This window comes from Thamnophis sirtalis, unplaced genomic scaffold (genome assembly GCF_051295495.1).
Source record: "Thamnophis sirtalis isolate CommonGarterSnake01/CBP01778 unplaced genomic scaffold, rThaSir2_p1.2 scaffold_2, whole genome shotgun sequence".
NCBI lineage: Eukaryota > Metazoa > Chordata > Lepidosauria > Squamata > Natricidae > Thamnophis > Thamnophis sirtalis.
In genome coordinates, this window is record NW_028261382.1 from 94941895 (window position 1) to 94954462 (window position 12568).

At 47.1% G+C, this 12568-nt stretch overlaps 1 protein-coding gene and 2 non-coding genes across 3 annotated transcripts; all 3 read left to right on the top strand.

The window, feature by feature from the left end:
* Nucleotides 1-2378: 2378 nt before the first annotated feature.
* Nucleotides 2379-12160, top strand: HSPA8 (heat shock protein family A (Hsp70) member 8). Its single transcript, XM_087706408.1, has 9 exons — nucleotides 2379-2473; nucleotides 5304-5514; nucleotides 6255-6460; nucleotides 6641-6793; nucleotides 7109-7664; nucleotides 8244-8446; nucleotides 9312-9510; nucleotides 10744-10976; nucleotides 11773-12160. The coding sequence occupies exons 2-9, from the start codon at nucleotides 5310-5312 to the stop codon at nucleotides 11956-11958; spliced, it is 1941 nt and encodes a 646-aa protein (XP_087562534.1). The 5' UTR covers nucleotides 2379-2473; nucleotides 5304-5309; the 3' UTR covers nucleotides 11959-12160.
* LOC148048999 (small nucleolar RNA SNORD14) lies at nucleotides 8599-8695 on the top strand. Its single transcript, XR_015695752.1, has one exon. It is a non-coding gene; the product is annotated as a small nucleolar RNA SNORD14 (small nucleolar RNA).
* On the top strand, nucleotides 11069-11164 carry LOC148049000 (small nucleolar RNA SNORD14). The gene has a single exon (XR_015695708.1). It is a non-coding gene; the product is annotated as a small nucleolar RNA SNORD14 (small nucleolar RNA).
* Nucleotides 12161-12568: the final 408 nt, after the last annotated feature.

Genomic DNA, 12568 nt, shown 5'->3' on the forward strand with positions numbered 1-12568 from the left:
CCCAAATGCCCAAGTGCTGATTTTGTTGTTTTACAAGTCTTTAAAATATTTTCCATTTCAAAGAGCAATCCATGATAGGCATAAAGAGGGGCCTGTTTTAGGGCATACTTGGACAATGACTACATTGGCAGTCCTTCTAAACTCTAAAACATGATAGTAAAATTATTTATTATATAGGCAGATGTTCTGAACCTCCTGTTTATATTCACTAGCCAAACTCTGCAAACAATCTGAATTCTACCACTGAAAAGAATAAATGCAAGGGAATTTCTCAGATATTAAGCAGGGAAGAAATTATGGTGCAAGAAAATAACAGTATGTCACATTTCACTGGGATTTCACTGTAAAAGGGAATATTTAAGCACAATGGCTTCCAATTCATGACCTTAAATAGTATCTCACAAGGGAAACACTTATACTCTGAACAGCCAATTGTTATTTTGTAAAATATCCTTTAAACATTGTTACCTTGTATGCAATTTACTATGTAGTACTATGTATTACTGTTGTACAAATTCCTACTTTTGTTTTTATTTTTGAACTGGTAAAACTGAGGACACCTTCTTGCCTGCCGCCATCCATGATTTGTGCTCAGCACAAGCAAAGCAAAAAAAGGGAGTAAATATTTATTTTAAACTGTCCTGATTCCACCATTTTAAGACGTCATTGTTTTTAAATAAAGGCTGCCAAACTGCAGTTTGGCTAAACCCAAAGATTAAACTACTCTTACCAGTTGTTGTTTTTTTAAATTTCAGGGTGAGGTGAATTCAACAATATTTAATGTTAATATGAAAATGCAAGGATCAGCATCTTGGATAAATCCAGACACGGGATGGGGGGGCTGGCTGAACATTTCTTAATGACCAACTATGATCTGATCTGCTTTTTGGGTTGAAAACCAGTCTTTCATTGCCCACTTGGGAAGGTGGGAAAGAAGCATGGCCCCCTCCCAATTTTTCCATCTCTGCAAATTCTTGGAGAAAGAGAAAAGGGGGGAAGGGGAGGAGAAGGAGAAGGAGAAGGAGAAGGAGAAGAAGAAGAAGAAGAAGAAGAAGAAGAAGAAGAAGAAGAAGAAGAAGAAGAAGAAGAAGAAGGGGAGAGGGAGAAGAGGGAGGAGGTTAAGATCTGCCTTTGCTTCTTGGAATAGTTTGGCCAATCATCTCCTATCCGGATTAAGGAGGAGGAAGAAAATCCTCTCAGGGTCAAGAGAGGCCACATGGCGCCTGTCACCTTGGCAGATTTGACTGAAGGAAATCGATTGCGCAGCAACTCCTCACTCCCTGCAGTCCAGCGCTCGCGGCCTGCATTAAAACGCCTCTGAGGCAAGTGTCCTTGAGCATTCGCAGAGTGCCGCCCTCTCCTTGCTTTACAGCTACGGGGGCTTTTGACAATCCAAGCGAGTTTAACCCCAGAGGTGCTTTTTCAAGAGACAACTGGGTTTCCCCACACACACACACCCCACATCATCTTGCCTCTACCCCTTTGCTGCCGGGGACTATGGGGACTGTAGTCCAATATCAGGCGAGCAGGGATGGGCGGTTCAAACGGGGTGAACCGGGAAAGAGCAGTTCGCGGGCTCCGCTCCCCAAAGAGTTTCTTTCGTCGAACCGCTTGGCTCGCGTCCTCCGCTAACCCCAGCCATGGCCTTTCGCCAACGCCCTGCAGCAACTGCAGCTCGTTCGGCCGCCATTTTGTCCAGCGGTTTTTCTCCTCAGTATTCCTTCAAGGAGATGACTGGGCCCGCCCCCCACCGCCTTCCCGCGCGCCGGTTCCCCGCGCCCTGATTGGCCGACCGGCCTCTCGGTTTCATCCACGCTGCGTTCGAATTGGCTCCTTTGTCTCTAAAACGGAACGTTCTGTTCCCTCCCGCCCCCGCGCCTTCCCTTCACCAAAAGGGGCTCTCATTACCCCCCACCCCCGCCCTTGGGGCAAAGTATGCAAATCGTGGAACGCCACTCTGGGAAGCGATTGGCTCCCGCTCGGAACACAAAGGGAAGAGCAACCCGAGGCGTCGAGCGTCCTCTCTTTCTCGTTCCCTTTGTCTCGCTTGTTTATGCAAATAAAGCGCGCCGTGAGGGAAAGCCATTGGCTCCCGGAGACGTCATCGAGTTCGAGACCGCCTCTTTTTCCTCCGTCCCGCGCGCTCTGGGAGGGATGAACGTTCTAGAAAAAAGGAAAGAGGAAGAAAGAAGGGGGTGGAAAAAAAAGCCGGCCGGCTCCCCTTGACTCACGCGCCTCCCTGACCCGCCCTCTTCCTCCCCCCGCCTTTGTTACGTCACGGGCGGCGGCGGCCATTGGCGGAAGGCCGGCCTGCGGGCCTAGGGGATTGGCTGGGTAGCCGGAAAGAGGCGTAACTCTTCTGGAAGGTTCTCCAGAGGTATATAAGGTCCGGGGCCGGCCCGGGAAAGCCGCTTTCTATTCTGGCCGGTCTCGTGGCACCTTTGGTCTCGATTGGTCCGCGCGGGCGAAACAGGTAATTCTTATTTCCCCCTTTTTTTCTTCTTCTTCTTCTTGCAGGCTTGGAAGGAAAGAAGCAGCAATGCTTTTGAATTCTTAAAGTGAACCTTCCCCCCGCCTTCCCTTCGCTGCTTCTCAAGGTGACCTGCATTTTCCCGGCCTGGATCGTCTTCCTACCCCCCCCCCTCCCTCTTCTTCCTGCCTCCCTTCCTGGCCGAGCCTTTGTCTGAAACCTCGCAATAAAAGGAGGCAGATGCTTGGGGGAAGGTTTGCCTGCAAAGAAGCGGGGGGGGGGGGAAGAACCTGAGTTGGGAAGTTGCATTGCATCGCATTGCTGTAGGACTTGCTTTTCAGCGCCCCCTCTTTTTCCCCCAAAAAGGCTTTTTAATCCCCCCACCCCACCCTACTTGAAAATCATTTGGCCAAAGCGTTGGAAATTGCTGCTTTTGCGCCCCCCCTCCTTTTAGCTCATAGCAGTTAAGGCGATTAACATCTCCTTTTGTCGCCTGGGTTTGGGGACGGGGGGAGTCAAGCCATATTAGTGGGGGAGGAAAGGGTTTCTTGGGCTGCTTGGTGCTCCTCTTGCTTACGTTCCGTGACCCGGTTAGGTAATATCCGTGCTAAGAAGGGTGGGGGGGGGTTAACCCTATGAAATATCCACTACATAACGCAGCGCAAGGCTCGTTCTTTCTAGCCCCGATGAGGCCACCTAGTTCGCACTCAGGAAACGAGAAAAAAAAACCATGCTTAGGAAGCACCAAGGACCCCATGATCTTTATTCTCCCCCCCTCCTTTCTCTCCGCAAACTCCACCTTCCTTCCCCCCCCCCTCTTGCCCGGATGATGTCACCGAGTTGGGTAACGCAACGTCTGCAAGAAAAAAAAACCCGCCAAGCTGCTTTTTCTTTCTCTCCCTTCCCCCCAAGTTGAATCCTGGGCTATAAATCCTCTCCTTTTCTCTCGGGGAAGGAAGGCTGCTGCTCTTCACCCTCCATTGAGGAAGCTTAAAGCCAGCGAGGAACGCAGGAAAACGCAGCCTTGCTATATTTCTCCCCTCCCCCTTTAATGCTTTCAATGGTCGATAAGCGATTGCAGGAAAACGCAGCCTTGCTTATATTTCTTTCCCCCTTTTAATTCTTTCAGTGGGCATTAAGCGATGCAGGAAGAAGCCTTGCTATATCTCTTTCCCCCCCTCCGCTTTTAATACTTTCAATGGGCATTAAACGGTGCAGGAAAACGCAGCCTTGTTATATATCTCCCCCCCCCCATTTAAATGCTTTCAATGGGCATTAAGCGATGCGGCTGTAAAGGGGAAAAGCAGGCGAGGTTTAGAACAAGGGAAGGAAATTGGGGCCCGGTGGAGGGGGGAAAAGAGGGCTTTTATGAACGACCTTTGCTGTCCTCGTCGGCTTTCGAGGCGGGGGGAGGAAGAGAAGAAGCAGCAGCAGCAGCTCCCGCGGGGGCGGGAGAAGCGCCCTGGGGCTGCCGGCTGCTTGCTCTCGCTGGCACGTGCTCAGCAGCGCGCTCTTCCGGTCCCCGCGCCGCCGCAGCACGTGGTTCGGCCCAAGCCCCGCCTTCCCTCCCTTCCACGGGGCTTCCTTCCCAGGGGCGCTGCCACGTGGTCGCTCCCACTGATGAATGAATGAAACTCCATTCAAGGGGGGACAAAAGGAATGGAATTGTTGCCTGTTCTCCCGAGTTTATGAAAATTGCTCCCCTGTTTTTAATGGGCTGCTCCAGGGAGGGTTGGATATTTATTTTTCTTTTTTTGTCTAGTTGCAAAGTTGCGTCCAACTCATTGCGACCCCATGGACAACGTTCCTCCAGGCCTTCCTGGAGTCCATTTAAGCTCACGCTGGCTGATTCAGTGACTCCATCCAGCCACCTCCTCTGTCGCCCCCTTCTTCTTTTGCCCTCAATCTTTCCCAGCATGAGGCTCTTCTCCAGGGAGTCCTTCCCTTCTCATTAGGTGGCCAAAGTCTTTGAGTTTCCTCTTCAGGATCTGGCCGCCTAAAGAGCAGTCAGGGTGGATCTCCTCTAGGACTGACTGCAGTCCAAGGGACTCAATGCAGGAGTCTTCTCCAGCACCAGAGTTCAAAAGCCTCAATGCACAAATACTGGAGTGGGTTGCCATTTCCTTCTCCAGTGGAGCAGGTTTTGTCAATGCTATCTGCTAGAACCTGTGGGTCTTGCGCCATAGTTCATAGCTTCATTGAGTTACGCAAGCCCACGACAAGCCAGTAATCCATGAAGGGGTTTGCCTACTTTGCAAGATGGGAAAGGTGGGCCGGGCGGGATTTAGGTGAGTTTAGTTTTACTTTTATTGTTCACTGCACCTGGTATAACCAAATTAAATGCCATCTTGGGTGTACATTATAATTATAAAAATTTAAAAAACCTTCACATTCCATGCAATTGAATTGAAAACCCCTGATGTTGCATTCATATTGCACTAAGCAGTAGAATTCAATAGTTGCTTTGTGCATTCTGATAGATTACATAAATTTTTTTTTAAAAATTAAAAATTTTCAACTTCATTGAAAGAGGGACTCGAAGTCAAGATGGTTTCAACCAAGCTTTGTCCTTTTTTTAAGAGGTCTTGGACTGCAACGCTCAGAATTTCCCAGCCAGCCCCAATCGTCTTGACTGGGGGAAATACTAGGAGTTGAAGTCCAGACATTTTTAAAAAGGTGCAAAGTTTGATTTAACGGGTTGCATTGCTGCCTGGGAATCCTATGGAATTGAAGTCCCTGACCTCTTCTTAGGTGCCCCACGCTGCTTTAGGTGAGGGACAAGAGGCATGGTTCTCTCCGAATGAACTAATTTTGTCTTTTTTAATCTTTGCAGTTCACCATGTCTAAGGGACCATCCGTTGGGATTGATCTGGGCACCACCTATTCCTGCGTTGGGGTCTTCCAACATGGCAAGGTGGAAATCATCGCCAATGACCAGGGCAACAGGACTACGCCAAGCTACGTGGCGTTCACAGATACCGAGAGGTTGATTGGTGATGCTGCAAAGAACCAAGTGGCAATGAATCCCACAAACACAGTCTTCGGTAAGGAGACATGTCCCAAGAAAAAGGGGTTACCGTGTAGGAAAAATTGAAGCATTTAAAAGGACAGGGAGGCCTGCCTTTTTACATATAAATAGGCTGCCTAAAAAAGGCCTTCAGCTTTTCATTGTTTGCAACAATCAATATAGTTTGGGAACTCCCAACCTTTTCTATACCCCACAAATTATAAATAATAATCACAGGCATGTACACAATTTTTGAAACTTTTAAACCCATGTTTTCACACCCCCTGTTGGGAACCCTTATACAGATAATTGCAGTAACCAATGTTCACACTATTCTAACATTTGATTGCTAAAAGTGGCAATCTGATTTCTGTTCGCTGAAGCAGTGGCAACTTCATTTATAGCACTTAGACTTATATGCCGCTTTACCAGTGCCTAAGCGGTTTAGAATCAGCCTCTTCCCACCCACCCCCAACAATCTGGGAACCAGTGGGACTTGAACTGCCAAACTGCTGTCAGTCAGCAGAAGTAGCCTGCGGTACTGCACTCTTAACTACTCTCATAATTGAATATTTCAAGAGTTTGGTTGGTTCCCCACCTTTGTCAATTATAAAACCACAAAATTTTGCAACGTTGGCTTGATTTTAAGAGGTGCAGTTAAACCTTGAGCAACATTTGTTTTAATTAGCACATTTTAAATAGATTTCTTTTGAAAACAAGTAATAAAGAAATTTAAGGAGCAGTTTTAAGTTTTAACTATAACATCTTCACTAATAGATGCCAAGCGTCTGATCGGCCGCCGATTTGATGACGCCGTAGTTCAGTCAGACATGAAGCATTGGCCTTTCACGGTGGTGAACGATGCCGGCAGACCTAAAGTCCAAGTGGAATACAAAGCAGAATGCAAAAGCTTTTACCCCGAAGAAATTTCTTCAATGGTGCTAACAAAAATGAAGGAGATTGCAGAGGCCTATTTAGGAAAGGTGAGCTCTTCGAGCGGAATGGGGAAAGCAGAGTCACAACGCAAAGTTGCGGCACTGTTTTTATCAACTTTTAAGGGGGTGTAGAACTTCAACTCCCAGAATTCCTCAGCCAGGAAGTTTACGCCTCTTAAAAAGCTGTTTCCCCGCTCTTATATAACTTGTTTTTTTCCCCCCCTCTAGACTGTTACAAATGCCGTGGTCACAGTCCCGGCTTACTTCAATGACTCCCAGCGCCAAGCTACAAAAGATGCCGGAACCATTGCTGGTCTCAACGTGCTCCGAATTATTAATGAGCCAACCGCAGCTGCGATTGCTTACGGCTTGGACAAAAAAGTGAGTGGTTGAAAGCGACTCTGAAAGTTCCCACACTTTCTACCTAATTGAAAAGTTTTCCCCTTCCCCCTCAAGTCACCAGTCACATTGTCTAATAGAGGTGGCTGGCCGGTTGCTTAGTTACTCTACTCCTCCTCCTCCTTTCCAGCCACCTCTTGAAATGTCCTTGGTTCCCACAAGGTTTCAACGGGGCCAAGCTTGAGCTATCTTAATCTCCCCCCCCCCCCCCCCCCCGGCCTTCTGGTAACCATGAATCGGCCAAGATGACCTCAGCCAGTTCACTTCTGGGTTTGACCCCTTTTCCTTATCCCCCAGGTTGGTGCTGAGAGGAATGTGCTGATCTTCGATCTGGGCGGGGGCACTTTCGACGTCTCCATCCTGACGATCGAGGACGGCATCTTTGAGGTGAAGTCGACGGCGGGAGACACCCACCTGGGGGGCGAAGACTTCGACAACCGCATGGTCAACCATTTCATCACCGAGTTCAAGCGGAAGCACAAGAAGGACATCAGCGAAAACAAGCGGGCCGTCCGCCGTCTGCGCACCGCCTGCGAGCGGGCCAAGCGCACCCTGTCCTCCAGCACTCAGGCCAGCATCGAGATCGACTCCCTCTACGAGGGCATCGATTTCTACACCTCCATCACCCGAGCGCGCTTCGAAGAGCTGAACGCCGACCTGTTCCGCGGCACGCTGGACCCCGTGGAGAAGGCGCTGCGGGACGCCAAGCTGGATAAATCTCAGGTGCACGACATCGTGCTGGTTGGCGGCTCCACCCGGATTCCCAAGATCCAGAAACTCCTTCAGGATTTCTTCAACGGCAAAGAACTCAACAAGAGCATCAACCCCGATGAAGCCGTAGCCTACGGTGCAGGTAATGGGGATGCAATTCCATCTTGCCATTCGGCAAACCGTCAAACATTTTGCAGAGTTGGTGCCTGCTGCGTTAACACAGCTCCCTTAATGTTAGATACCGTATTTTTCTGTGTATAAGATGCTACTTTTTCTTTAAAACACTGATTTGAAAATTGAGGTGTGCGCCTTATACACAGGCTGAAGAGAAGGCCGCTTATGCCAGTTGAGTCTCTTACCTTAACATGCAGCTCTATCCTTCCCCTCTATTGTAGTTGTTTCCGTAATCACATTGCCACTCTTTAAGTTTCATCTCTCTTGTTCCTGTGATGCGTTTCCTGTTCTTTTATTACTCCTAACAAGCTGGTTTCTGCACAATGGTGGTTAGTGTGCTTACTACAAAAAAACTACATGAGAAATGGAAAAACACAGTAACTCTTGTAACAATCTATAGGTGTAATTTCTATTAGCTTATCCAAAGGAGTCGTTCAAATTTAATAAGGAGCGAAGCTTATGCGAGCAAGCAAAATTTGTCTCTTGGGATAAACTTGGGGGCATTTTTGAATAGGATGCTCATGTTAATATCTCTTTATTTCCTTAGCCGTTCAAGCTGCAATTCTCTCTGGGGACAAATCTGAAAACGTGCAAGATCTCCTGTTGCTGGACGTGACTCCCCTCTCGCTGGGTATCGAGACCGCTGGTGGGGTTATGACGGTCCTAATCAAACGCAACACCACCATCCCCACCAAGCAGACACAAACTTTCACCACGTATTCTGATAACCAGCCAGGGGTGCTGATTCAGGTACGCGAAAGCCACAGCCGTCTTTGTGAATGGGGGGAGAATCAGTTCTCCACGATTGCTGAAATGTGCTTAAAAGAGGCCATGCCGTTCATTTCCTCTTGGCACTTCCTCAAGGGGTGTGTGTGTGTGTATGTGCACAGACCAAGGTTTGGTTGCAATGATGAAGGTTCCAAAACCATTCGTAGTTTCCACCAGAGGTTGAAAAAAACCAATGTTGGCTTAAATTACCTTCCTTGGATGTCTGAGCGACCAATTATCAGGGCTGCATCTCTTTAAAGCACTAAGAACTGGGAAATTGGAGTCAGCTTATTAATAGATATTTCTAGTAGCTGGATGTACAACTTCCATCTTGTAACGGTCTGGCTAGACTTCAAAAATGGGGACAAAGGCTTTTCTCTTTAAAGTATTTTTGTTGTGCAGGTTTTTTTTCCCCATTTTACATCACAGTTTCAACTTTGCAACAGCTGTATCAGTGGTTGTATCCAGAATTTTTTACAATGCACATATTATACCTCCTAGTTCCATTTAGGTTGATACTGTTCATTCAGTATCCTGTTCATATCTATTGTTTCCATATTTCTAACAAATCCTATATATGTTCAGCCGCCCTGAGTCCCTTCGGGGAATAGGGCGGCCTACAAATTGAATAAACTCCAAACTCCAACTGTATCGTTCTAAAGATTTTATTTTATACTTTTATGCCATCTTACCATACTATTGCTTACAGTAAATAATATTCTATCATTGTACTTATTTCTAATTCGTTAAGAGTTAGCATTTCTCATCAGTGGGGAAACTGCCCACAATTGGAATTCAGCTCAGGCCTGTCTAAACCTCCCCCTTTTTTTCCTGCCTGCCTTTTCAGGTGTATGAGGGGGAGAGAGCAATGACCAAGGACAACAACTTGCTGGGCAAGTTTGAACTGACGGGCATCCCTCCAGCTCCAAGGGGTGTCCCTCAGATTGAGGTCACCTTTGATATTGATGCCAATGGCATCCTCAACGTTTCGGCGGTTGATAAGAGCACTGGCAAGGAGAACAAGATCACCATCACCAATGATAAAGGTGAGTGCTCCATAAAGAGAGACGATCGAGCAGATTTTCCTCCAGATGTTGTGGGCCGAATATTCTGTCACTGAATGTTTTAAAGAAGAGTCTACAGCCACTTATTTTAATAATGACATAGGTCAGGGGTTGGCAACCTTAAACACTCAAAAAGAGCCACAAAGGTCCTAAACCAAAGCCCCCCACTCAATTCTGGAGCCAACCAGAAGCCCGGTTTTCCCCACCATAGTCTCCTCCTAACATGACGTCCTTTTTCCTCTTATCTATCCTAACCGAAAGTTTAATAGCATTTGTACGCCGCCCAATCCCGTGGGACTCCGGGCGGCTAACAATACAAATCAAAAAGAATAGAAGGAAAGAAAGGAACACACCATGCACACTCCATTCCAAGTGGGGCTGGACCATATTTTGGGGTCAACAGCCCCAGGAACAGCCAGGTTTTAGTGGCCTAAAGCCCTATCAATTGTGGAGCTGACCGGAAAACCCACCCCTTGCCTATAGAGTCTCCTCCTGGTGCGCCCTGCTTCCCCCCACCCCCCCCCCAAAAAAAAACACAAGTCACATGTGGCTCCAGAGCCATGGGTTGCTCACCTCTGGTATAGGTTCTGCTTGAGCAGCGGGCTGGACTAGAGGACCTCAAAGGTCCCGTCTAGCTCATTCATTCATTGCTTGGAAGTCCGCCATTTTTCACCACCATTGAAAAATGGCCATAAGTCGTAACTTTTTACAGTCACTCAATGAACTGTTGTAAGTCGAGGACTTTCCTGGATTTTATTCGCCTTGACATATTCAGCGGTCCTTAGAAAGCTGCTCCTTAGCCCAGCCAAAACTGGGCAGCATGAATAAAACTGCTTGATTAACAAGTTTAGCTCTTGGTCCACCAGTCACATTCAAATACTCAGGAACGGCTTTGCTTCGAACACAGTACCACAATTTGGACTTCACTATATTAGCAATAGCACTTCTACCCCTTCACAGTGTTTTTACAGCCCTCTAAGCTGTTTACTAACAGAGTCAGTCTCTTTCCCCCAACAATCTGGCTCCTCATTTTACCCACCTCAGAAGGCTGGGAGGCTGAGTCAACCTTGAGATTCAAACTGCTAAACTTCTGGCATCCAGGAATCCGCAGAAGTAGTCTGCACTACTGTGCTGTAACCACTGCACCACCATGGTTCTTTAGGTGTCTTGACATGGAAGGAAACGAGTTGTTAATGATCCTTGTTCTTTCCATAGGCCGCCTCAGCAAGGAAGACATTGAGCGTATGGTCCAAGAAGCCGAGAGGTACAAGGCGGAGGACGAGAAGCAGAGAGACAAGGTGTCATCCAAGAACTCCCTAGAGTCCTACGCTTTCAACATGAAGGCCACCGTGGAGGATGAGAAGCTGCAAGGGAAGATCAATGATGACGATAAGCAGAAGATCTTGGACAAATGCAACGAAATCATCAACTGGCTGGATAAAAATCAGGTTCGTGGCAAAACGGGGGGGGGGCGACATTCTTGGCTGAGGCTTATTGGCATCATTGGTTGTCAAAAGAAGAAGGGAATAACTTCGAAGGGTCGCAAGGATGAAGGTTCCAAAACCATTCGTAGTTTCCACCAGAAGGTTTGAAAGACCTATGTTGGCCAGAATTCCTTCCTTGGATGTCTGAGCGACCCTTTCGTAGTTAATTATCACATTTATTTCCAATTGCGTTGAAAACGGCTGAATTTTGGACCTGGCCCCTCTCCCTCAAGAAAGTTACAAGGTTTTACCTTTTTCTGAGCCATTACTTGAGACCCAGCAACACTAATTAAGAGATCAATAGGATGCTGTGTCAGGGTTTGTTGCATAAATTCAAATCCAGAAGCTCACGAGATAACTGAATGCAGCAGGATTCATTAATGTCTTTATATAACATAAGAATAGATGGATAAATGTACAATACCAACAGGTGGTTCTTCCAAGTAAACACAAGGCAGGAGAACCACAGCCAAGCAATTAGATTCATTTTCAGTAGACAAACCCAGAGTGCTAGTTTACTTCTCAGAGCAGCAGACTGTTTCTGTTTCAATTCTCTGCACAAAAATTCGGATCTGTTTAAGCTCCCATTGGCTGACAGTTGCTATGCCTATTCATTGGGCTGATTTTGTTCCCATGTCTCTCCCAGCCATGAATATTTTAACTTGCTGGTAGTTTCTAAAATATCTTCTCAAAATTGCAATCCTATCCACCTTCCTGAGGTTTTAACCCGTTTCTCCTTCCCTCCCCTCTATCTTTATAGACTGCCGAGAAGGAAGAATTTGAACACCAGCAGAAAGAACTGGAGAAGGTCTGCAATCCCATCGTAACCAAACTCTACCAGAGTGCTGGAGGGATGCCCGGGGGTATGCCGGGCAGCTTCCCTGGGGGTGGCGCACCCCCCTCCGGAGGAGCATCATCTGGACCAACCATTGAGGAGGTTGACTGAAGGGTCCCATAACGTGGGCACTCCCACGGAGGGGGGGCCACCTTCAGAACTTGAAGGACTGAAGACAGTGACAAGGGCATTCTTGATACTTTATGTGCACAGGGAAAAGGGGAGAAAACATTGCACTTTACCAGTATGAGTACTGTACGAGGAACAAGTGAACATGTAACTCCAATCCCAATAAAACTTATTTAATTGGCAACGTGGAACGTGTCTGCTTTTTTTTTTTTTAAACCTTGCTTTGGCCACTTTTAACCTTTAACCACAGACTTACTGTTTCGGCTACGCTATTATAGATGTGAGGTCATAATGACTGCTCATACAATTTTCTTAATCTATGAAAATGATAGGTGGGGGTATGTTGTTAAATTTACTTTGTACAGTTACAATACAATAACAAGAGTTGGAAGGGATCTTGGAGGTCTTCTAAGTCCAACTCCCTGCTCAGTCAGGAAACCCTATACCGTTTCAGACAAATGGCTATCCAATATCATCTTAAAGACTTCCAGTGCTGGGGCATTCACAACTTCTGGAGGCAACTTCTGTTCCACTGATTAATTGTTCCAACTGTCAGGAAATTTCCCCTCAGTTCTAAGTTGCTTCTCTCCTT

Excerpts from the sequence above, each read along its gene's own strand:
- HSPA8 (XM_087706408.1), top strand. The coding sequence starts at position 5,310 with ATGTCTAAGGGACCATCCGTTGGGATTGATCTGGGCACCACCTATTCC. Across the intron at positions 6,794-7,108 it reads CTTACGGCTTGGACAAAAAA|GTTGGTGCTGAGAGGAATGT; the intron begins GTGAGTGGTTGA and ends CTTATCCCCCAG. Across the intron at positions 10,977-11,772 it reads ACTGGCTGGATAAAAATCAG|ACTGCCGAGAAGGAAGAATT; the intron begins GTTCGTGGCAAA and ends CTATCTTTATAG.